Source organism: Gymnoscopelus braueri (genome assembly GCF_963280865.1).
Source record: "Gymnoscopelus braueri genome assembly, chromosome: 19".
In the NCBI taxonomy this organism is placed as follows: domain Eukaryota; kingdom Metazoa; phylum Chordata; class Actinopteri; order Myctophiformes; family Myctophidae; genus Gymnoscopelus; species Gymnoscopelus braueri.
Window position 1 is genome coordinate 9,954,982 of NC_137621.1, and position 26,768 is coordinate 9,981,749.

At 42.8% G+C, this 26,768-nt stretch overlaps 1 protein-coding gene across 3 annotated transcripts in view; it reads left to right on the top strand.

The window, feature by feature from the left end:
- The window catches only part of mapkbp1 (mitogen-activated protein kinase binding protein 1), an 84,841-nt gene that overhangs the window by 22,738 nt on the left and 35,335 nt on the right, over positions 1 to 26,768 (top strand). For all 3 annotated transcript variants that reach the window (XM_080414422.1, XM_080414421.1, XM_080414423.1), the window contains exons 3-8: positions 8,704 to 8,766; positions 11,468 to 11,525; positions 15,250 to 15,420; positions 15,931 to 16,065; positions 16,630 to 16,812; positions 25,643 to 25,803. In XM_080414422.1, coding sequence (XP_080270548.1) covers positions 8,704 to 8,766; positions 11,468 to 11,525; positions 15,250 to 15,420; positions 15,931 to 16,065; positions 16,630 to 16,812; positions 25,643 to 25,803 — 771 coding nt within the window. The remainder of the gene's footprint in view (positions 1 to 8,703; positions 8,767 to 11,467; positions 11,526 to 15,249; positions 15,421 to 15,930; positions 16,066 to 16,629; positions 16,813 to 25,642; positions 25,804 to 26,768) is intronic.

A 26,768-nucleotide genomic window follows, 5' to 3' on the forward strand; every position in this document is an offset into this window, starting at 1 on the left:
TGTGTGAGTGTGTGGATGGTTCCAGAGCTAATCTTGCAAATCGCTGGACCAATTGGCGGCAAACATTTTCTGCACGGTTCTAGTAGGCCAAGGAAGACGCTTCACACACATTTGTTTCCAATCTGTCAATGTCAACTATGTTATTTCATATTTTTGTGAATGCATTAAGTGCAGACCTATTGTCTGTCCAGAGTACTACAGGCTCTGTGCATAACTGTAGTCCCGGGCTTCCAGAAGGTGGCATACAGCAGTAGCTCTCAAACTTATTCATGTCAAGGACCCCCAAATTGATATGTATTTGGCCGCAGACCCCCCCATCTGAAAAACTATTGTGCCAGGAACCCCCAGAAAAGAAAACATGTGTAAAAATAATAATATATATATATTCAAACTTTTTCAAACACTTTCAAGATTTTCCAAAAATAGCAGACGTACAAGCTCACAGCGTGGGACGAAGTGACACGCTGCGTTCGCTTTAGTTCAGTGACCATGGCGCTAAAAAATGGTTCCGAAGCTGTGTTCACGTTCACTCTTATAATAGACTATCATAAAATAATAGACTCCAACCTGCTTGCGGTCTCCAAAAAAGGCGGCCAGCCGGCCACCTATGCTTCACGCAGATACTTTAAAAAAAAATTGGCCTTGGATTATATACCAAGCTTATACGGGACACTGAACCGGAATAATTTGCCACCTTTTTGGAAACCCGGGACTATAGCTAGAGTTATGCACACAGCCTATATATGAAGGAGTGGCCCCGATAAGTCCTGTTCACACAGAAGTATCTATAAACTAATGCAAGCTCAACAAAAGCAACGTAATAAGTGAAGGTGAACTCCAGCTGCACATAGCAGGGGTTTTAACACCTCTGTAGCCTACTAACAGAGAATGCCCTGCTGCTAATGGACACAGCCTGTCCCAACAAACAGCTCGTTTACAAGCTTGTGTTTTAACCCATTAAAACCGGGAAAGCATCTCATTTAACATTTTGGCTATAGCAATATATAGTATATATAATATTTTCAGGAAACTCTTCGGATTAAAACGGTGGTTTAGAGCAGTGGTTAGCTTACGAGCTTGTACATCTGCTATTTTTTAGTTCATTATAAAAATAGTGTTTATTTTAATTTTGCATTTTTTTTAACAAAATCTCTCTGGGGGGGTCCGCGGCCAAATGCATATCAATTCGGGCGTTCCTTGGCACGAAAAAGTTTGAGAACCACTGATTTTAGAGATTTAAGAAGGCATTTGTATAGAGTCGGCCTCAGGTCTTTAATGGGTTAAAACTGCAACGGCTGGCGGGAGACACCTTTTTCTAGTTGAATTATGAATTTAATGGCGTGAAATGGAAATACACAGCATGGAACAGAACAGAACAGCTACAAACTGGGTCAGTGGGACTGTGGAGAGGAGAGAGTGAGAGAAAGAGGTGTGGATGAACAGGTTGTCCCGTCCCCCCTCCCCCGCTTCCAGCCTGTATTTCTCAGGTATCTCCCCCCTACCCACCAGACAGTGGGGAAGGCACACCCACACTTTTACCTCAAGGACATTTTTTTTTGCACCGACCGGTGCTCAGACTGACATGCACAAGGACTTCTTTTTTTTTGCACCAGTGGGTGCGTGGTGGACTTGAGTGCGAAACACACTCACTCACTCATCCCATCATGCATCACTGCATAATTAGCACATATACATGTGAAAGGACCGCCATTGAAATAAAGCCCGCTGGCTTTCTTGCGTTTTATCCTTTTGATAATAGACCCCTTAACAGACGACGTCACACTGGTTGCAAGCGATAAGAACCAGTATTGCGCCCGCAGGTCCGACACCAAGGGTGCGTTCGGAAATTGCGCACCGGAGCGCACTCGCCTATTAGTTTGTATTGGCCAGTGCGCTCATTGCTGTATTTCCGAACGCACCCTATGTTGGGAATTGATTGCATGAAACAATCACCTGTGTGTTCAGTCTCAATGTTGGTAAACAAATAATTGGTCTATTGTGTGACAATACCTATCGTCTCTCTGTCGGGGGGAAACCTCATATGTCCAAAACTGTTACTTTTCAGGAAGCGTCAAAAGTAGCAGATGAGCTTGGAGATCTGCTGCTTTTAATGCTTTTGTGTGACGCTGTAGTATGATCAAGTAGGGCGTTAGTTTACGGGGGAAAAACACAAAAAGTTAGAATATGGATTATGGAGATAAGAGGTTTCTGCCCGACAGCAACGTTATGTTTATTATCAATAAAGAGGTCAAAGTCAAAGTGGTTGTAGAAGTGAGGGATGAGAGAGAGGGAGGGAGGGAGAGAGACAGAGGGAGAGAATATACAGGGGAAGGACAAATGGAGGGAGTAAAACATATGCATGACGACAGAGAGAGAAAGAGGGAGCACATGACCGAGAGAACAGCAGAGGAGGTATAGAAAGAGAGAGAGAGACTGAAAGAAAGAGAAAGGAGACAGAGAGAGATGATGGACCACTCCCCCTTTTACTGCAGACCCCCAAAACCCCTTCTCTCTCTCTCTCTCTCTCTCTCTCTCTGTCTCTCTGTGTGCTGCATTGCAGTGTGTGTGTCCTTTAGGTACAGCGAGTACCTGACTACATGCATGTTCCTCTACACAGCTGGCTACTGCATACTGCAGTGTGTGCACGTGTGTGTGTGCATGTGTGTGTGTGTGTAAGAGAGAAAGAGTGAATAATGTGTTCGTTCCTAACGGGCCACGTTTTGGGTAAAATCTTAGGCGTTACACCAGTTAATTGGGACTGTGCATGTTTAATTAGGGACATAATTGATGTGTGTGTGTGTGTGTGTGTGTGTGTGTGTGTGTGTGTGTGTGTGTGTGTGTGTGTGTGTGTGTGTGTGTGTGTGTGTGTGTGTGTGTGTGTGTGTGTGTGTGTGTGTGTGTGTGTGTGTGTGTGTGTGTGTGTGTGTGTGTGTGTGTGTGTGTGTGTGTGTGTGTGTGTGTGTGTGTGTGTGTGTGTGTGTGTGTGTGTGTGTGTGTCCGGCCCCCCTTTTAGAGTTTTGTAGACTTTGGGGTTGATGTTAGGCATATACTGTGTCTGTTAGGGTTCGTGTTGAGGCTAGATCAGTTAAGTTCAGGGGAAGGAAGGGGATATCTTACAATAAATGCACTGAGAGTCTGTATGTACGTCTGTAAAATATCGAGAACCATTCGACCCACGACTTCAAATTCGACACACACACGTCGCAGACGACCCGAGGAAGTGCAGTGCCGGGCGTCGACAAATAGGCGGTTGTCCAGAACCGCCAGAAAAGGCTCTGGCCGTGGCCCAAATGAGCCAATTTATTGCCATGGCAACCCCAGCCTTAACTTGATTTGGCAAATTCCTCACGCCAGGCCGAATTCCCCACACCTGCCATTTGATTAGTTAGTCAGTCCACTTTTCACTTTTTTTTTTGTCAGTCACTTTTCCGTTAAAACGGGTGCTATGACAACGGGTATAACGGGTATTGCAAAACAGGGTCGGTCTCTCCATCATCGTGCATCGTGGCATACAAGCTGTGCAATTCTTGTTTCAATCTAGAAGGGACAATATTTGGCTTAGATACTGATATCTGCTCTTTGTGTGTATCAGGGCAAGTTGATATGTATAAAACTGATATTGCAATGTTTGCGTTTTTAAATAGAGGTGATAGGCGATTACATGGCTGCTGGGGACCGTAGTAGGCTGCCCAGGACTAAGCGCTGCCTTAGGAGCACACGCTCGAGGAACAAAACCACCTTCACACAAAGACAAAAGCAACATGGGTTTAATGAAGCTAGTCACAGCATGACGTGTTAAAGCTACAATGCATAAGTTGTATGTCTGTTGTCTCCCTCTCCTGACTGAGAGAGTTAATGGCAAGGAATGGAAGAGTAGGGAGATCACTTATGATGTTTGTTGTGTTGTATTCTTTGTGTGTAGATGTATTTTGGTGGGTTGTAATGTTGTGTGTTGTAGGGCTGGGAAATTAACCGAAATGTAGAACCTCTACCCGACTTAACCTTGCTCATGTAGGTTAATCAACTAATTTAGAAGCAGGGTTATTTGTGATAATTTATTTACATTTGACTCGGCACGAGACAATTCTAATAGATTTTTGTATAATTGACTTAATCAATTAGTCTGATTAACCACTTACAGTAAGCCGTGCATTATACAGTGCTTTGCTGTACGTGGCGACACGTTGTGAGCTTGCAGATCGGCTATTTTCACTATGCTGTGATCGAGGCAAAAGTTAGAAAGAATCGTGATTGATTTGTAGTCAAATTGTCTGGCCTTAGTATGTTGAGCTGTGCTCCGCTGTGTTGTGTTGTGTGGTAATGTTGTGTGTAGTGTTGTGTTGTTTTACAAGGTGTCGCATAATTGACTGCTGACAGCTTCGTTAGCTTCTTACAGTGAGCTACTGTCAGCAATACTCATCCGTGTGTGTGTTATTGTATTAACCCATTAAAACCGGGAAAGCCTTGTCGTTTTATTTTTGCGTTGGCTATACAAGCTTGTACATATGCTGCTTTTGAACATTTTTGAAAAATCTTGAAAGTGTTGTGAATTACGGAAAAAGTTTGAGAACCACTGATTTAGAAGGCATTTGTAGAATCGGTCTCACGTCTTAATGGGTTAATCCCACAGGGAGGAAATTCAGGTTGTAAACAGCAATAAAGAGTAAAAAAAAGTGCATAACAATGAACAATACACACATCAATAAACTATAAGACAATAAAGGCCACAATGGTTACAAGCGGCTCATCTTGTAACAAAGGAGGAAGCTCACGCAAACTTAACCGTTCAAATATGTTGTCTTTGCCAACGTAAACATAACGAAACTCAGGAATGACACATGTAAGTTTGTTGTCTTGAATGAATGTATTGACCTGAACACAATGATTTTCCCTAGTGGATGATAATGGACACCTAATCAAATCGGTAATCTAATCTGAGGATGAGTGGAAGATTAAGTGTGTTCAAGCAATGGTCAAATATGAAAAGATGAAGAGCCGGAGTGCTCTCTTGGTGCCGCATGGAGAGAGAGACGAAGCCTTTTATATAGAGCAGTGGTTCTCAAAAGTGGGGTCCAGGGACCCTCTGGTTTCTTGAGGGGGTCCAAATGGAACCAAACGGACCCTTTCGGGTCAGAGTCATGGGGGTTCTTGAAATTAAAAAAGTTTGAGAACCACTGATATTAGAGTGCACCAGATCTCCTTACTCCACCTCCACTCACTCTGAAACACCAGCACAAGATCAGACGACACAAAGGACAACCTCAGGGTTGTCACATAACCAGTAATAAATACATCATAGAGGCGACAGGAGGGGTTAAAGGTTTCATGACGTTCAGTTTGACAACACATTAAAAGTCTTTGTCATGGTCCTTCAAACGTGTATAAAAAGCTTTAACAAAAAAATCCACTCCATTGATCCATGGCAGGTGTTTTTCTCTCACATTTCTAAAGCCTTTTCAACTGCAATGAAAAAATAAATCTTTGTCGGGTGTCGCTGTTGAAGGATTTTGCCTGTCAATCATCGCCACTGCTCCGCCCCCCCCCCAAAGGAAAGGATAGGGGAGGGGAGGGGCGAGGAGGAGAGTGGGCGGGATTAATGGCCTGTGACTTCACTGCCCAAGGGCCAAGCTCAGATTACTTTTCAGCCTAATTATTCAGAAAACCCCAGACCACAGAAAATCCACTGAATGTTCAAAGTTCAGATTTTTTGGGTGTAATTGAGGTCATAAAACCCCCCAAAAAACATTTAAAAATGAATGTCATAGAACCTTTAATGTCCCTCTGTCTCAGCTCATCATAGAGGGGACGGGAGGGGTTAATGTCCCTCTGTCTCAGCTCATCATAGAGGGGACGGGGGGCGGTTGTCCCTTTGTCACAGCTGCCCTATACTCGTGGTCTCGTGCCTCAGGAAAGTCAGGAGCCTTGAGGCACTTTAGGAAGTTGACAAGCCGCGAACGGCCGGTCGAGACGTCTGTGAGATTTTAATTTCCAAACGATGTCTCTTCGCCAGAATAAAAAGCGTGTTTCGCAATAACGGTATGATCTAAATCAATATGCTAGCTCTGCATGCTTCACAAATTGCAAGGTTTTGCAGACTGAGGCAATTTATGTACTACACACGATGCCGAGCTGCACAGCGTGTATATGAAATATAATACCAGATTGACTACATTTACTCACATTTAGTTGTACTGGGTTCCTGTAGCAGCGGTGCAAATTTAGTCCTGGTGGGTGAGTCACTGACATTCGGCCATAATTCTAAATGGTACATTTAAATCTTTATCACTTTATAACCATTAATCACTTTCCCCATTCTGAACATGTCATTATAGGTGAAAGCTTTCACACACACACACACACACACACACACACATGCACAATGTTTAAAAAAATTACGGACGGTTTATAACCATTAATCACTTTCCCTATTCTGAACATGTCATTATAGGTCGAAAGCTTACATTTGAAATATGTATTTATGTCCACATAAACAGAAGTACAAGAATGCCTTGTACAAAGGACATAAACACTGCCAGTGCAGTCAGATAATGGGAAAACAGCCAGTTACAAAGTGCATATAAGGCAGAACATTGTTACATACAATAATGTTGGCATACTTGTCAAGCACAGCAGACAACAATCATGGGTAAAGGAAACGACACCTCCTCCAAATTGAGCGGCTTCCTATAATAGCTGATATTGAGCAGTACCTTGCTACAGTAATTGTTTAGCCCTCCTTTTGAAGAAGCCGGCCATTTCACAACCAACTTGAGCCGAGCAGATTTTTTGGAGCCGACTGCGCATATTACTCAATGTGCAAACGGTGCGCAAACTAGCGGCGCGAGACCAGACCACTGCACGAGAATGTGTTACGATGTGATGCGTTGTGAACTTATAGATATATTCACTATTTGTCGTACGTATATATAGGGTTAAAGTGATTGACCCGACGAGGGCCGACTAAATTAGCGTCCCTACTTGTGGAGCTCACAGCTGTGTGTGTGCGTGTGCGTAACTTTTGTGTTACAGGATGTTTGTAGTACAGTATGACAAATTGAAACATGCATTTTGCACACACACACACCTGTTGTATTCCACAAATGAGGTCAGAGAACATCTTACCTTCTCTCCCTGTGTTGCTGTTGTGACATCAAAGAAGTTTGTGTAAGTGATGTCACAGTGTCCCCGTTGTGTGTGTGTGTGTGTGTGTGTGTGTGTGTGTGTGTGTGTGTGTGTGTGTGTGTGTGTGTCTGTGTGTTTGAGGTGTGATGTCAGAGTGTTGTGTTACTGCGCAGGAAGTGCCTGCGGTGTGAAGTTGGTTACGTCCTTGTTTATTCGTCTGTCACCCACCGTGGTCGATATGAAATGTGAACCCTGGTTATCAAGTTCACACACAACCTACTGTACTTGACTGTCTGTCTGACTGTCTGACTGACTGACTGTCTGACTGACTGTCGCAGGTTTTTCATTTTGTAATTTATGAAAGAAAAAAATATCAAAACTGACTAAACACAGAGGGTTTCTCTGTGCTTCCGAAAAAGAAAAAGAAATCATTGCGACCCCTCGTTAGCTAGTTATAGGCCGTTGAATGTAGCATGTCTCGTAAAAAATGCAGAGGAAATCCAGGGAGGCGAGATACAGCCGTTTTTCCTAATCGAATAACAAGGAAGTGAATGGTGGAGGAGATCTTGCGATCACGTGTGACTGAGAATGAAATGGCCACAGCGCCATCTAGCACAAAATCTCGTCATACTCGATATTGGCAGTGTGAGCCTTGGCAAAATATGACGAGAAATCTCGTCATTGGCAGTCAAAGAGTTAAGAACTTACAGTATCTGTAATTCTTTTTAAATATCTACTTCTTTTTTTTTACGTAAAAGGGGAAGATTTATTCACAAGTGAATCCGCTGTTAAAAAAAATTATTCTCTCAAAAGATCCTCAATAAATCATTGGCATCGGCGACTCTTCTTTGATCTCTTTAATATTTGTTCTCACAACCCATAAAAATGGTTGCGTGACCCGGACCCTCCGGAGTGGGTCCCGGCCCATTGTTTGCGAACCAATGCTCTCAAAAGGACAGACAGACAAATGGACGCACAAGGAGTAACGTGAGAACATAATGGTGACTGACTTTGAATCCCGTCTATATCGTCTCTGTCGGTTGGAAATCTCATATGTCCAAAGCTGTTGTGCTCCCAGTACAACAGTAGAAGGCTGTGGTTGTACTGGTCAGCTCCCAGTACAACAGTAGAGGACTGTTGGCCAGTGGGAGTGTGTGGTCCAGTATGTCCACAGACTTAAGGTCAGTGACTCATTATCTTGAGATGAGCACTTCTCTGTGTCACATGACTGATTTGTCTGAAACATGACTGCCTTTAATAATGTGTCAAGTAATATAACGTGTGTGTGTGTGTGTGTGTGTGTGTGTGTGTGTGTGTGTGTGTGTGTGTGTGTGTGTGTGTGTGTGTGTGTGTGTGTGTGTGTGTGTGTGTGTGTGTGTGTGTGTGTGTGTGTGTGTGTGTGTGTGTGTGTGTGTGTGTGCCATCTTTTGTTTTGTATGTAACAATGCTCTGCTTTACATGCACTTTGTAACTGTCTGTTTTCCCTTTATCTGACTGCACTGGCAGTGTTTATGTCCTCTGTACATCCTGTACTTCTTATTATGTGGACATAAATACATATTTCAAATGTGTGTTTTCCAGGTGTGTGGTGGTGTTACTGAACCCCAAGAAGAACAAACAACATCACATCCTCAATAACTGCAGGTAACAACCGATCGCACGCCACACTGCTTACCCTCCACAGCCAATCACATGTCCCTCTGCTTACACTCCACAGCCAATCACATGTCCCTCTGCTTGCACTCAACAGCCAATCGCGTCACTATGTCACTGTGACCGTCGTCGGATAAAGGCCATATAGGACCATCATATTTAACTCTGTAGTCTACTACTGCAAAACAGTACCTAACATTAATACCCACTAGAAAACAGTACTTAAATGTAATAACCACTACAAAACAGTAAGTAAGTAAGCCTTGCCGAGCAATGTTGCCCATTTTGCTATGAATTGAGTACATGGGAACCCCATTTGAAACAAGCCATTAGGCTTTCATGGGCTTTTCAATCCTATTTAGTTGACCTTGTATTTAAACTGTACTTTCATGTGCTTTTTTTTCTTCAAACTTCTAAATAAAGTATTCAATCAATCAATCAGTTCAGGAGCCTATCTCCTGTTTCTGTAGCGTGAGGCAGCTTGATGTGCTTGAAGTTCATTCCCCCAGCCATGATGTACAAGTACAGTGTACACCCCCTGGACATGAGGCTAGCACAGGGGTTGACGCTAACGGCTGCCCGAGGTAGGTAAATAAAACTAGCGGGCAGGCGGAAAATGCTTCCGGGTTGACGCTTTTATCCAAAGCGACTTACAATAAGTCGCCCGACTGGGCAACTGCTAGTTTGAGTGGGGAGGCAACCATCTTTAGTTCACTATAAACACAATATGAGATATCTGTCTAAACATCTGAACGTGGCCAGATCGCTCTGTCCCCGCTTCTCTCTCTCGCTCTCTCCTTCCCTCCACACACACACACACACACACACACACACACACACACACACACACACACACACACACACACACACGCACACTCTACAGTGCAGTGGCTCTTATGAACTCCGGAGAAACTACAAGCTCACAAAGTGTTGTTTCAATTTCAGCTCATTCAAGCCTTCTTTCCCAGTAGAAAATACTTTGCTACTGTTTAACTCTACTACGGGCGGGCATGTGCGTGAGATGAGCACGGATGCATGCATCCCACCCGCGATATAATTTAAAAAAAAACACCTGCAGACTTTTGTCGCATGTTCCCTAGTCCCTGGCCGACGTGTGAAAATGCAGCTTATAAAGCCTTCCTTATGTCATTTTCAAAACAGCAGTGCCAGCCCAGTACCTACTGACTTTGTTTATTGAACGGTCAAAGCACGTGTCAAGTCAGACGAACATAAACCCTTGACTTCCAGTCGGTGGACTTCAAAATAAGAGCACATTGTCATGTTATGGGAAAGTTCTGGTTTGTGGAATGTAAAATAAGGGCACTGTTGGCCTATAATGTGCTGTTTTCACTGCTACACTTGAAAGTATAGAATAACATGACTACCCATAGTCAGATTCATAGTTATTTAGATATTTGCCCGACGAGCAAGTGCCTCTGAGACATTAGTGTCAACCCCTGCTAGTATGTCGCAAGGACTTACCCCCAATACAAGCCTTGATGCTGAATGCCAAGCAGGGAGGCATTGGGTCCCAATTTTATAACCCCGACCTCCCGATCTCAGGGTGGACACTCTTAACCACAAGGCCACTGAGCTAAAACATTGTTATCTTAACATTAATAACCACTCTAAAACTGTATCTAACATCAATAATCACTATTAAACGGTGTATTATGTGTACATTAAGTGTTTTATGGTGCATGAATTATATCGGCTTTGCGCCGTCAAGTTCATCGACGTTAGAAAATAACATATTTCTGCTCCAGCTTGAGAAGAGCATTGGATATCTGGGTTGCATGATCGTATTTCACCCAGCAGTACCTCTTGTTGTTCTTTAGGTTCCAACTCTAGCATGACTTCACTGAGCCGCGTGCAAGCCTTATTATGTCTCTCATAGTGCTCACACATCATGTCCAGAGCCTTTTCTGAAAAGAAGGAAGAAAAGTCTTCTGATGACGTCTTGCGTCTGCGTGACTGGAGCTCAACCCTCCACAAAAGAAATGCACTCCGGGCGCAGTTTGTTTTGCACGAGTGGATAAATAAAAAAGGAGCGGCTCTGAAATGTGGAACGGCGGTGCTGATGTTTAAAATGAAATCACGTGTTGTGAATGTTGATTTATTACAGTGCAAAGCAGCGCTATGGGCGATACGACTTCAAATCAATATCACGATTATTTCAAACTTTTGCCTCGATTACGATGAACCCATTAAGACCTGAGACGATTCTAAAAAATGATTTCTAAATCCTAACAGTTTTTTGAAAAAAATCTACAAGCTCATAGCGCGGCACTCGGTGCTGCGCTATGAGCTTGTAGATCTGCTATTTTTGAATAGCCAAAGAAATCTAAAGTGACACAGATGCGTTCCAGGTCTTAATGGGTTACTGAACGATTATAAAAAACGTATATTATTATAAACTAAAAAGAAACGCCACCACTGTATGTTCAACAAAATTTTTATTTTGTACTTTATTATATTACTGTTTTACTATAAAGGTTATTATTATGTACCTGGTACTCCGGTAAGGTCTCTCCGGTTCGATGCCGGCTCTTGCTGGCATGGTTTCACACATTGTCCTTGAGCAGACACTGACGGGGAACCTAGGATGTCTGGAATGCAGAGGATGAAATCTGGGTCAATGTAATTGACCAATGAAACTCCTCTCTCTCTCACTCTCTCTTTCTTTCTTCAGGAAAACCATCACCACTCTATCCTTCTCTCCAGATGGGAAGTACATAGTAACAGGAGAGGTGAGAGACTGATACACATACACACTATAATAATAATAATAATACAACCAATTTATATAGCACTTTTCTTGGTACTGAAAGTCGCTTTACACAACAGAACAAATAAGAAAAGAAACAACTTCATTGAGAGAATAACTTGTTAAAGGACAACTTTGTTTTTTTTAAACCAAGGTTTATATTTTAGCTTGTAATTAAAGTAAATAAGAGATGAGTGTGCATTTGGGCAGGTGGCTAAATATGTATTTCTTTTACACAATAACCCGTCGATTTCTTTATTATTATTTACAGTAGCTCTTCTAGCCCCCAATAACTCACATCTGGCCATTAAAGACCACGGGACCTTTTTTATTGTGTAAAAAAATACATTTCGCCACCTGCTCAAATGCCCCCGCCCACTGTAAAAAAGATTGCAAAAATTGCTAAAACTATAGAAAGCAGTAAATGAAAATGTGATAACACTCATCTTTTATTTACTTTAATTACAAGCTAAAACATAAACCTTGATTGTAAAAAACCAAAGTTGTCCTTTTAAAAAGGCAAAAAACTAGGCAAAGAAAAACATTAAAATTAAAAGGCAGAAAGAGGGATATGAATTTAAAGTGAAGTCTGAAAAGGTGGGTTTTGGTGGGAGGCTTTGAACAGGGCAAGGGTGGGGGCGGCTTTGATGTGAGATGGGAGTGAGTTCCAAAGGGAGGGGGCTGCAACTGAGCCCAATCTGTCCTGACGTCTTATTTCTCATAATCTACTACTATACTTGTGGGGACATTTGGTCCTCACAAGTATAGTAATATAAGTACACACACACACACACACACACACACACACACACACACACACACACACACACATCTGTGTGCTCACAGTTTCCATGGCAGCCCAGCTGCGTACCACATCCAGTTGTGTAATGCGTTGGTTCTCAAAGTGGGGTCCGGGGACCCCCAGGGGTCCTTGGAGGGGGTACCAGGGGGTCCCCAGCAAAACGTGTTAATACAGCGTCACAATCATTTCAACCACTTTAACCATATTTCATACTTTGGCTATTCAAAAATAGCAGATCTACAAGCTCATAGCAGCTTGTTGAAAAATCCGGAAAAATGTGTGCAAATCTTTCAATATGTATATTTTTGTTCAACTCAAATCTTTGCTTCTGGGGGGTCCCTGGAACAAAACATTTTGAGATGGGGGTCCCTGGAGAAATACATTTTGGGGGTCCTTGACATGAAAAAGTTTGAGAACCACTGGCGCAATGGTCCGACTCTCCCTCCAACGGGGTTGATACACGGGAGCCGGTTCAATGAGAAGGATCACTGGTTCCCTGGCACAGCACCAGCGTTTTTCTTTTCCCCCTCAGAATGTTTTTCCCCTTCAGCACATGTTCCCTCTCTAGAACATGTCTCATAAAACCAGCTCCTGCTTCTTTTCCTTTATCACCACAGCTCTTTAAAACACACACACACACACACACACACACACACACACACACACACACACACACACACACACACACACACACACACACACACACACACACACACACACACACACACACACACACATTCATGTAAAAGTTTAAAAGTAAAACCACAGGGCACCATATAGGACAGTGCAGTTGTATTTTTATATGTATGCATGAATGAATGACACACACACAGATGGATATAGAGGTAGAATGATTGAAGCATTAATGGTTTAACACACAGATAGCGGTAGAATGAAGAGTCTAGATGAAGAAGAAGAGAACAGAGGGAACAGAGTTGTGACAGAAGGTACCCGGCATGACCTCCTGGACCGGCTGTCTGCCAACATTAAGGAGCCCTTCCCCCTCACTGACCACAACCTGGTGAGACTTGTACCATTGTGTACCAATGTACCAGCGTGCCAGTGTATCACCGTACCGACTAGAAGCCACGCCCCCCTCATCTCTGGTCCCACTAGGAAGAGGCCCTCCTCTGAAGGTGGTCTATACAGGGGACAGAAGGTGGTCTATACAGGTGGTCTATACAGGGGACAGGTGTTGACTGTGTGGTCGGCAGTCTGCTCAAGCTCCCCTGCACTCGCATGCTGTGCTGTCTGCCAGGCTCCACTTCTTCATAGATGAAGCAGCCCAGTACCCCGGTACGCAGGTGGTTCAGCAGGGTTCACTACAGGCGTGTCCGTTTTTACACTCCCAAGAGTGGAACATGGAACCAAATGGACCTTGTTAAGGGTCCAGTTGGTTCCATTTGTACAGTCTTGGAGTTGTACGGATGAATTAATACAGAGGATTTTACTCTACAGAGGAAACAACAGATCTGGGACCCATTTAGATGAGGTCCACAAGGAGAACGTCAGTGGACTCTCCCATTGTGTTTTGGGCTACATCACGTTCTGTAAGGAGAGAGTTTGTAACACCAAAAAGCTGCTTCCTCAGCAACTTTTTTCTGGATCAATGGGGGCCATCAAAGCCCGGTTGAACAAGAAGAAGAAGAGGGCTTCATGGCAGAGGAGGTCAAGGCTGTCCAGAAGGAGTTGAAGATGGGAGTTGGCGGCGACCAAGGCCAGTCTGGAGGTTAGGCTACAGGCCAACAGCTCCAGAGTGTGTGTGTGTGTGTGTGTGTGTGTGTGTGTGTGTGTGTGTGTGTGTGTGTGTGTGTGTGTGTGTGTGTGTGTGTGTGTGTGTGTGTGTGTGTGTGTGTGTGTGTGTGTGTGTGTGTGTGTGTGTGTGTGTGTGTGTGTGTGTGTGTGTGTGCGCGCGCGCACCGCAAGAAAGACAACTGGCTACCAACATTCAAGCACTGCTGTTGAGGGGACCGTGCAAACAAGCCGAAGCTGTTTTTTTCCCCCAACAGATTGGACCATTCAACCCCCCATGATGAGCCCTCATGCCAGGAGCCATCAGGCTCCACAACCCAGCCTTAACCCTCATAAGACCTGCGTCGGCTATTACTGACTTTTGATGTTTTGAATACTGACTCTTGCACATGGAGTACTAGGATGTACTGTATATAGTGCAGAACTTTGACATACTGTATTATGCTTGTTATGATAGACTGTCATTACATAAATTAATTCCCCATTGCAGAAATGGAGTGCCATAATCTATTATTTTCTTTTTATCTTGGCTTTCACTCTTACCTGAACTTCTCCTGGATGGAGATTACACAAAAATGAATTTCACCCGCTGTTTCACACCTGTAAACCTGTGATGTGACAATAAAGTTGATTCTGATTCTCCTGTGTTTCAACCGGGTTGCTAAAATGACACCTGCATTTACCTCTGGTGCTCAATAAAGTTTTATATGATCTTACAGTATGTCTGTCTGCCTATTGGTTAAACTGTCTTTCGTCTGTCTGTTTATTTAACCCATTAAGAACTGAGTCGGTTTCTACAAATGTCCTCTAAATCAGTAGTTCTCAAACTTTTTCTTTAATTGAAAATTATTCAAGATTTTTCAAACACTTTCAAGATTTTTCAAAAATGTTCAATGTTGTCAAATGTTGTTTTGGTGTATAGTGGTTATTTTTTGTCTCTTTTTTATGTTTAATTTTTTTGTGTGTCTTTTGTTCCGTTTGTGGTCACGTAGCAAATAAAATAAAAAAAAAGTAGTGTGGTGTTCGTATATGGAATTATATACGTGCGCTACATGTGTATATATCACTATATCACTGTAATGATGGTGTATGTTTGTACAGCTTATGACGGGTTGTTAACTCTCTCCTGTCCTGTCCCGTGGGTGTCTTGCAGAGTGGTCACATGCCTGCTGTGCGCGTGTGGGAGGTCACTGAGCGCGTGCAGGTGGCAGAGCTACAGGAACACAAGTATGGCATCGCCTGCGTGTCCTTCTCTCCCAACAGCAAATACATCATCAGCGTGGGATACCAGCACGACATGATGGTCAACGTCTGGTACTGGAAGGTAACACCGAATGACTGACTGACTGATACCAGCACCAAGGTTATTATAGTTAACGGAAACTAACGAAATATCGAAAACTAAAATTGAAAAATATATTTTCGCTAACTTAACTAAATAAAAACTAGAACATAAAAAGAAACGACAACTAACTGAAACTGTATTGTGTGTTTACAAAACTTAACTAAAACGGACTGAAATTATAGACAAAATGCCCTTCGTTTTCGTTTTTCTCGTTAATTGTACAACAGTAACTAGTGAATTTAAATTGTATCTTTTGTTGAGTTTTTATTACACAATGCTTACTTTGACCTTTTTGAATCCTGCACCTGACACTTTTTTTAAAATATAAAATACCAGTGGTATGCGTCACGTAACTGTGGCAATGCAATTATTGTCCACAACCTATTATAAACATATAAAATACAATATCAAGTCTTTGCATTTTGTGCTTTTCATGTATGTGGACACAAATAAAAGAAATACTGTGTGTCTGTCTGTCTGTCTGTCTAGAAAAACGTGGTGGTAGCAGCCAATAAGGTGTCCAGCAAGGTGACGGCCGTTTCCTTCTCCGATGACTCCTCCTACTTCGTCACCGCCGGCAACCGTCACGTCAAGTTCTGGTACCTGGATACCAAGACCTCCAAGGTTACACACACACACACACACACACACACCCACACACACACACACACACACACACACACACACACACACACACAGTAAGAGTTAAGAGTAACTTCATCCCTGCGCCAACCATATGCTCCTTAGCTAACAGCTGACATCACAACAAATGAAACATATTTTTCTACTTTCATTCTTTCTCTCTCAATTCAATTCAAAGGGGCTTTATTGGCATGAGAAAACATACGTTTACATTGCCAAAACAAAACTATGTATGTACAATTAAATGGGAATAAAGAAATCTCTCTCTCTCTCTCTCTCTCTCTCTCTCTCTCTCTGAACCTTACGCTTTATTCTCTCTGTATCTCTGTCTCTCTCTCTGAACGACAATTGACATATATTTTTCTGCTTTTATTCTCTCAATATCTCTCTCTCTCGCTCTGAACGACAAATGACATATATTTTTCTGCTTTTATTCTCTCTATATCTCTCTCTTTGTGTCTCTCTCTCTATGTCTCTCTCCCTCTGTCTTTCTCTCTCTCTCTCTCTATCTCTCTCTCTCTCTCTCTCTCTCTCTCTCTCTCTCAGTTGAATGCTACAGTTCCTCTGTTAGGCCGCTCCGGCCTGTTGGGGGAGCTGCGGAACAACTTCTTCAGCGACGTGGCGTGTGGGCGTGGCCGCTACGCTAGCTCCACCTTCTGCATCACGTCGTCCGGCCTCCTCTGCGAGTTCAACGACCGACGCCTCCTGGACAAATGGGTGGAGCTACGGGTAAAAAGCCAGTCATCCAATTAGAAATCCACTTGAATTAAGCGCAATACGTACTTCCTTCCCGACGTCAGGGTTCGGACAGGCTTTTACGAACTATAGTTCGGAGAGTCGGTACATCTGGAGGTGCGCGAGTTCTGAGAAAAAAAGTTCTGTGACCTCCCATCAGAAGGTCGGAATGACGTCAATTTGTAGTTATATCACCTCCCTTTCCGAAGAAACGTTAGGACGTCGGACGGAGTGTGTATTCCGCTTTAGTTAATTGATCAATCAGTTATATCGTTGTTGTCGGGCAGAAACCTCTTATCTCCATATTCTAACTTTTTGGGTAATAATTAATAATGCCCTATTAGCATCAAAAGTAGCAGATCCACAAGCTTGCGTCGCGTTTCAAGCTTTTAGATCTGCTATTTTAGCAAAAGTAACAGTTTTGGACATACAAGGTTTCCACCCGACAGAGTCGATATCCTACTTATTGTTATTTAGTTGATGTTGGTGGGTCTATGGGTGAGTCAGTTTGTTGTTGCTTGGGGAAATTAAATGACTTAGTTTGAGTCATTTGATCTCAAAGTAATTCACTCAGTTTCCAGTCGAATCATGATCGAATTAATTAACGTTTGAGAAACACTGACATCAATGGAACATGAACCGATAATACTACTGCATGTAGCTGGATTCTATGAATGCACACAGTCAAATCCTCAGTGTTCATTTAAAGGTAAGGGTAAGTTATACTTTTTGTTGGTTAAAACTTGAAGTGTTTTGTTAAAAGGTTAAAGTGTTATATTCTGATAGTAATCATTGCTACAGAGTGTTTGCTCAGTAACAGGAGCCTCCCCGTCTCACCGGTTCTTTAATAAACAGAAAATACATTTTCAGGTGGGTTGCAAATTGTATCCATTTATCGGCTTCATTTTTATAGTGTTCCAGTTCCAATTATGTCTGCTCATTTCTTTGTGTCATCACTTCCAATTTCTCTTGTTTAATCTGTATCCTGTGTGAGTTCTCTCTTCTGCCCGGCTTGAAAATGTATTTTCTGTTTATTAAAGAGCTGTAGAGACAGGAAGACTAGTGCTACTGAACAAACACTCACGCAATGAAAGTACTATCAGAATATAGACCTATTTAACACTTACTTTAACAAAAGAATATCACTTACCCCACCTTTTTTAATACTGAGGAATTTGACCGTGAATTGAACCTGCCCCGCCGTTCTAACGTGAGTACCTCTGTTCCCCTGCTCCTGTGTTGCTCCCAGAAACTCGACCACATCACAGTAAGTCAGTCAGAACGACAGCATCTCAAACATCTCATCTTTTAGACTCAGTCACTTCAGCAACGCACACTTTAATATTTAAACTGTTGTCATGACATGAGATGAATAGGCCTGTCACAATTATTACATCATCGTCTAATCGCAATTATTTTTGCATAATAGTCATAATCAATTCCTTGTTAAAAAATATTATTTTAAAATTACATATTTTTAAAAAATGTCAAAAATAGTGGAAATAGCAGATCTATCGCGACGTGTTTTGAGCTTATAGATCGGCTATTTCCACTATTAATGTTTATTTTTAAGTATAAAGTAATTAATTATGTGTTATTTGTCATATCTGCCCTATGCAACTTTTGTTTACGAAAGCTAAAAGCCAAACAGATATGTAATTTTTAATCATAATGTTCCATTAATTTTCAACGACAGAAACACAATTAAATCGTTAATCGCAATTATTTGAGTGATGATTAATCATCAACTTAAATTTGTAATCGTGACAGTCCTAGAGATGAAGTGAGATCGAAGACATAGATTATCAACCTGGGAATTGTGTTAATTGCCAGAGGAGTTTATCCAGCCTGCGTTGGATAAACGTTGTATGTGCCGGCGTATGTCGTTAGTTTGTATATCACTCAGATGAATCTATTCTTCAACTTTTGAGGGGACACCTCCAGTATGTCATATTAGGCCTGTCCCCTTGGAGTTGATTAATCAGTCGGTTTGGTCTTTCTTAGTCGACCAATATTTAGTTTCAGCTTTTTTCCCCCATATTTTTCTACACGTTGACAGTGCTGTCAAACACGTCTATAACGCTATCTGTAAAATCTATGGTAAAGTTTAATCTGCGACACAATTTTATACAATATATAGTGGAAAAGACCCCTGAGTTAGTTGATTAATCATTATGACTATTGGTCGACTAAGACTTTCTTTACCCAGTATAACCCAGTTTAGTATTATTTAGCCGCTAAGACGGAAAATAACATTTGATCAATGCAAATGTTTGACATGTTGTGTTCCTTAAGGAGTGAGCCCGCTCATGTTGACCGTTCATCATGTATGAGCTGACTGGTCAGCTACTGTCATATCAGTTATATGCCCTAGGGCAGGTATGGCTTGTCCCTTTTAAACCCCAAATAAAAGCTAGGCATGTTATAAGATCAAATAACATGATGTGAGGTAGTCACTTCAGCAAGACAGTCTTAAGGCAGGTACACACTGCAGGACCTTAAAGTGGTCGGGGGGTCATCTGATCGTTAAGCATTACACACTGCAGGAGTTTATTTCTTGAAATCGGCTGTCATATGTCGTTGTGGTTTTCACACTATAGATTGATCCCCGACCAGGGATTACACACTGTAGGATAGTTCACTAGGATGCTATCTCCAGAGTCAGACCCAATACATACATTTGTGTTCATTCAAATTCATTTTAATCGACGTATCCCGTGATATGCCTCTCCCCCTCTCTCTCTCTCTCTCTCTCTCTCTCTCTCGCACGTCAAGTGCGCTGAAGCAGTCAGTGACAGGGTTGCCATGTCCGCTTATTATAAGCGACTTTGGGATTGTTTTTCTGTAAAGTTGCTTGAAAGTGTAGTTGCTTTTTTGGCCTTGTTTCCTAATGTTGTTTGAACCAGTTGTTCTCAAACATTTTCATGGCAAGGACCCCCAAATTAATATTTGTCCGCAAAAGCGCAGATCTCCCCCTTCTGAAAATATGTTGTGCCATCATAGACCCCCATACAAGATTTGTGTGGATTTGGAAAATATTCCACAAGATTTTTCTTTGAAAATAGCTGCGACGCGTTGTGAGCTTGTAGATCGGCTATTTTCAAATATCCAATGTATTTGTAAATAGGTTTAAAGTGCTCAAGTGGCCTTTTCTTGGGCTTGTTTTCATAGACCTGGTTGCTTATTTCTCTCGCAACATCTGGCAACGCAGTTCAGACACAGCGTGTGTCTCTGGGTACAGCCACACATGTCCGTAAAGCGTCCGTCAAGTTGCCGTACGGACGCCGGAAGTCCCATCCACTCCCATGTTAAAAAAAAAAACGGAACGGTACTTCCGGTTTTAAACTTAACATGGGAGTGGATGGGACTTCCGGCGTCCGTACGGCAACTTGACGGACGCTTTACGGACATGTGTGGCTGTACCCTGTCACTCACACACACACACACACACACACAGAGCTCGCTCTCGCTCTCTGTCTCTGTCTCTCTCTCTCTCTGTACAATTCCTCTCAAATAAACAGCCCACCAGGCTCGCTCACTCTCTCATTTTGTTTTATAATGTTAACTTAATACAGGACTGGACGGTAATATTGCGGTAGGGACTGTTTGTTGTGGTCAGATCCAGCGACGCTCCCCTAGCCGCGGTGGCTGTAATGTGCTCTCATTGGCTGTAGCGTGCATCTCCTCGCAAGGTGGTCGCAGCTCCTTTCATACTGTATGATATTGTCTGCTGTCCTGTCTGGGACAGAGCTGAATATCTAACAGGGTAGTTATCTGAAAACGGTCGGAAAGCCATCGCAGAGCGGATAATCGTGGCCAAATCGTCTCACGGAGCCTTTCACACACAGCGAGCATTAGCTCGCCGATCAAAGCCCGATCTGCGTCAGATCGGGAGGTTTTGTCGGCGAGTGCCAAAAAAAGTCGGCGACAGCAATATCGGACCTAATATCCTGCAGTGTGTACCTGCCCTTAAGAACACTACCTGAAACAAAGGGTCAGTTTAGATGAGTCTTATGTGTAATCTTTGTTCCAAATTATCAAATGGAAGCATCCTTATTGACATACCGTACATGATTTAGAAACTTGCTTCTGAACTGACTGACTCCCTTGTCATCTCACCAGTCAACCTCACACCTCATTGGATGGTTTCACAGTGCACCACCTCAACCACAACCTTCACCATTTAGGGTGCGTTCGGATAATATAGCACTGAGCGCACTGTCAACACAAATGAATACGTGAGTGCGCTCCCGGTGCGCATTTCCGAACGCACCCTTAGTCAAATATCGTTGCTATCAGGCAGAAACCTCTTATCTCCATATTCAAACTTTTTGTGTTATTTCATATATTTTTGAGTGGTGCTAGCCACTCCAAGGAGTGACTTTGTCCTGGTGTCTGTCTGTGTGTCTGTGTGTCTGTGTGTATGAGCACAGCCTCAACAGCTGCGGCTGATTGCAACACAAAGATGCAACCAGTTACACTAATTATACACACACACACACGCACACACACACTCACACACAACACACACTTTTGAGTAAAAATACTTAATGAGTAAAAATACTTAAAATGAGTAAAAATACTTAAATATTAGTAAAGATACTTTAAAGTTCCTATACTGAGTAAAAATACTTTAAATGAGTAAAAATACTTTAAATGAGTAAAAATACTTAAAAGATGTTAAAATGAGTAAAAACACGTAAAAATCAATAAAAACATTTTAAAGTACTTAAAATTCGTAAAAATACTTTGAAGTCATCAAAGTCTGTAAAAAGTAACTAACGAAATGAACTCATGAAAGGCACCACTCTCTTCACACTGGTGTGATTTTTATTTGAATTCTGAAAAGTAACAGTTTGACATATGAGGTTTCCACCCGACAGAGACATTTCAACAGAATTGTAGGTGAAATGTAGAAAAACACAGAAAGGAGGTCAAAGGTCAAGGAGCTGGCTGGAGTGGGTGGAGTCACGAAGAGATGGAATGAAGGCACATTCTGAGAAAGTGTGTGTGTGTGTGTGTGTGTGTGTGTGTGTGTGTGTGTGTGTGTGTGTGTGTGTGTGTGTGTGTGTGTGTGTGTGTGTGTGTGTGTGTGTGTGTGTGTGTGTGTGTGTGTGTGTGTGTGTGTGTGTGTGTGTGTGTGTGTGTAAAATGGGTCAGTGGAGGTGGACCGACTGGCAGACAGAACAATGAACAATCAGCCTTTATGAGAGAGAGAGAGAGCAGTGTATGAATGAAACAGAAGTCAGGGAAAGCGGGGGAGTTGACAAATAATGAGAGAGGAGGACAGAGAGACAATGAGAGGATGATGAAGAGAATAGGATGGAGCGAACGGAAAGAGAGAGTTTACACAACATGTTTGGTCTGTGTAAAGTGGTCATCAACTTCATCAGGACTGTTCTAACTCAACTACAACACACACACACACACACACACACACACACACACACACACACACACACACACACACACACACACACACACACACACACACTCAAAACAAAACACATTTAATAGATTCATATACAGTATTTAATATATTCTCAGTCCATTGAGCACGTCCATTGAAGACATAGAGCCTCCCTCCTACCAGTGTTGATTTCGTCGACTAAAACTGTGATGAAAAATGTTCGTTGACTACCTTTTTTCACTGACAAAAACGAAATATAAAGTAAGCTATTGTATGATAAAACTAAGACTAAATATATTGACAATTTCGTCAACAAATTAAAAACTAGACTATAATATTAGGGAGGGACTAGTGGAGAAGAGATCCATTAGAACTGAGACGAGTCATTTTATGTTTGGTTACGCTCGGGTGTTGCGCTCTGAAAATAGCAGATCTAAAAGCTCACAACGCGTCGCGCTGCGACGCGTTGTGAGCTTGTAGATCGGCTATTTTCAGCATGCAACCAAGTGTGAAATCAGCCATTACGACGCCATCAAGGCACCGCCAAAATACATTTTAGTCGACTAAATCAACTGTAGATTTAGTCGACTGAAATCTTATGATGTTTTGTCAACTAAAACTAGACTAACAGTAAAACATTTCATATAACTAAAATATGACAAAAACTAAATTAAACTAAAGTTTTATTCAAAAGACTATGACTAAAACGAAATCAAAATTTGCTATCAAAATCAACACTGCTTCCTAGTACTACTCCCAGGGGCGTAGCACCAAATTCTGGGCCCTGGGGACAAAGATTCACTGTGGGCCCCCCTATGATTTTTTTTTTTTTGGGGGGGGGGGCCTAGTAACTCAGTCCCACTTACGTAGCAGTACGTGCAGTGACCAATATAACCCTCCCCCAAACACGGGACGATTGTGTTCGTATAGATGCTCGACAAAGCAGCAGGTTTTTGAAAGCATATAAGTTCTCAGTTCTGGGTTCCAAGAACTCAGGGTTAAGTGCCACCTCCTGAGCAAGGCCCAAATTAAAGGTTCTTATAGGAGTCGTATCTCGTGGAAACAAATCCTGAACCTGTGAAATGCCTTATTAAACAGCATGGTTTCACTTAGCTCTTGTAGTTCGAAAACAGCCATTTCTGAACCAGCAGAACACTTTCTGAAGGCTCTTTGAACCTGCAGAGAAGGCTCTCTAGACGTTCCAAGTGAAAGGTCTGTCTTCACAGCGTCTGACTCTGAACATTCCGAACAATGGCATAGGAAGTTGCTTTGTAGCTGAATATACGGCAGTTATGTTGTTGTGGCAAGTTGTGGGCGGTTGGGATTCTATCCAACTCATCCTCCGTCTGCAATTCTAACCACAGCGGTAAGCAAAATATGACGAGCCTAATTTATACTCGGAAGTACGATGGTGTTGCTTGCCAAAACAAGAACGGCTCTACAAGCTATCAACGTGTCAGGTCGTTGAGAGAGAGAGAGAGAGAGCAGTGTCTTCTTCTTTACAATAAAGAATCTACAGGGAATCTCTGTATGTGTACACTGTACAGTATCTAATCGATGTATATAGAGAACCAGGGGGGTCCCCAGATAAATGTGTTACTGTGGCTTTTTAAAAATAGCAGATCTACAAGCTCACAGCGTGTCACTTCGTGCCGTGCTGCGAGCTTGTACATCTGCTATTTTTGAATATTTTTGAATAATCTTGATTATTTTTTTAAACAGAAATCTTCTCTTCTGGGAGTCCCTGGTACAAAACATTTTCAGATGAGGGTGGGGGTCCACGGCCAAATACATATCAATTTGGGGGTCCTTGGCACACAAAATAGTTTTAGAACCACTGGTGTAGTGTGTGGCAGTGTTAATTTGACAGCAAATTCTGATTTAGTCTTAGTCTTTTGAATAAGACACCATTTAGTTTTAGTCCTATTTTAGTCATCTGAAATGGTTTAGTCTTAGTCTAGTCTTAGTCGACTAAATATCAAAATCTTAGTCTTAGTCAACAAAATTATGGGGGGGAGGGGGGGCAGTGAGGAGGTGATGTGGGCTCCTCGACAAGCTGCTTGAAGCACTTCATGGTGGCTGGTGTTAAGTCGCTCAGAGTCAGACGGGAGAGGTGCTGTTTTCTGTGGGACAATGGTGGTATTTTGGGACCATGCAGCGATTCCAGACTTTTGGAGCAGGGAGAGGCTGGTGCGGGGCAGCGGGCCACGTCTTGGGGGGACTTGGCCGGGGAGGTCCTCTGGCTGGGTCAGGTGCCCCTGGGGTCTGCTAATCCTTTTGAAGGTTTTTACACACACAACCATCAGTCTTTTGGTGGCTGTAAGCAGTGGTGGAAAGTAACTAAGTACATTTACTTAAGTACTGTACTTAAGTACAATGTTGAGGTATTTGTACTTTACTTGAGTATTTCCAATTTCCAGTACTTTTACTTCTACTCCACTACATCTCGGAGGCAAATATTGTACTTTTACTCCACTACATTTATTTGAACACTTTAGTTACTAGTTACTTTATAGATATAAATTATTACATTATAAAACATACATTAACCACTTTAGCCCTATTTCATACCTAGGCTATTTGAAAATAGCCGATCTACAAGCTCACAACGCGTCGCATCGCGACGCGTTGTGAGGTTGTAGATCGGCTATTTTCAAATATGTTAGTACTTTTACTTTTGATACTTTAAGTACATTTTGATGCCAATACTTTTGTACTTTTACTCAACTAAATTTTGAATTCCAGACTTTTACTTGTAACAGAGTACTTCTACATTGCAGTATTGATACTTTTACTTAAGTAAAACATTTGAGTACTTTTTCCACCACTGGCTGTAAGTAGCCATGCCGACCCAGAAAAACAACTAAGTAGCAGACTTGATCAAATCAGGTGCTCACGCAATAAATGTGTATTGTTTGTTTTTAGTTTTTTTTTGTTCCCAGCATCCCTGTTCTGTGGTGGGTGTTCGCCAAAAATGTGCAGCATCTACAAGCTTATGAACTTGCTATTTTTTGGCGAAGAGATTTGGTGTAGATTGGGAAAAAAAGAGTGTGCCAACTTAGTACAGTTAGAACTCAGGTCCGTTTTACTAAGAATAGAGGGGTTTAAGTGTTTTTATTGATATCAAGGTATGATGGGTCTTAATACCACTACAGACCCGATGTTTCAGCCACAGCCTCTATCAAGGTAGCTTGATGAAGGCTGTAGTTGCAGGTGCTCACCTTAAACACAACTTCAAAACAGATTGATGGAAAAGCCACCCACCCACTCATCTCTCATAAACACATACATACATCCCTCCCTCTCTCCCTTTCTCCCTTTGTCTGTCTGTCTGTCTGTCTGTCTGTCTGTCTGTCTGTCTACCCGTCCCACCCCGCCACCTCCAGTCTAACCCGTCTGTCTGTCCTCTCTCAGACGCGCCAGGCCACCAGTCTGTGTGTAACAGAGGAGTGTATATTCTGTGGTTGTGCCGATGGGATCATCCGAGCGTTCAGCCCGTCCAACCTGCACTTCATCTGCAGCCTGCCCCGACCTCACAGCCTGGGGACAGACATCTCCACACTGACCGAACCTGGGTGGGTACACGTAGGCGCACGTACACACACGCTCACACTCACACTCACACACACGGTCACTTTGCAGAGCAAACTAATTGAGAAAGTGCCAAATTACAAAACACCTGGTTATATAAAGGTTAAATAAGCACACTCATCATACACATCACATACATACCGGTACATACATACATACATACTGTACATATACATACGTTGATTGATTGAATACTTTATTAGTCAGAAATGTAAACAGCACGTGGTACAGTCAGGCATTAAGGTTTTGTGTTAATTAACACAAAAAAGTCCAGGGGACATGTTACTTGCATACGTGCGTATGCGTACGTACATACTGTACGTACGCACAGACAGACAGACAGACAGACAGACAGACACATGCAAATTCACAGATAGACAGACACTTTCATTCATACAAACATTGTCAGAGAGGTGTGTGTGTGTGTGTGTGTGTGTGTGTGTGTGTGTGTGTGTGTGTGTGTGTGTGTGTGTGTGTGTGTGTGTGTGTGTGTGTGTGTTCAGTCTATTCATGTGTAAACAACTCATCCTCTGTCCACCTCCTCTCTGTGGGGAGGAGAGGAGAGCACCTCCTCTCTGTGGGGAGGAGAGGAGAGCACCTCCTCTGTGGGGAGGAGAGGAGAGCACCTCCTCTATGTGGGGAGGAGAGGAGAGCACCTCCTCTGTGTGGGGAGGAGAGGAGAGCACCTCCTCTGTGTGGGGAGGAGAGGAGAGCACCTCCTCTGTGTGGGGAGGAGAGGAGAGCACCTCCTCTCTGTGGGGAGGAGAGGAGAGCACCTCCTCTGTGTGGGGAGGAGAGGAGAGCACCTCCTCTGTGTGGGGAGGAGAGGAGAGCACCTCCTCTGTGTGGCGAGGAGAGGAGAGCACCTCCTCTGTGTGGGGAGGAGAGGAGAGCACCTCCTCTCTGTGGGGAGGAGAGGAGAGCACCTCCTCTCTGTGGGGAGGAGAGC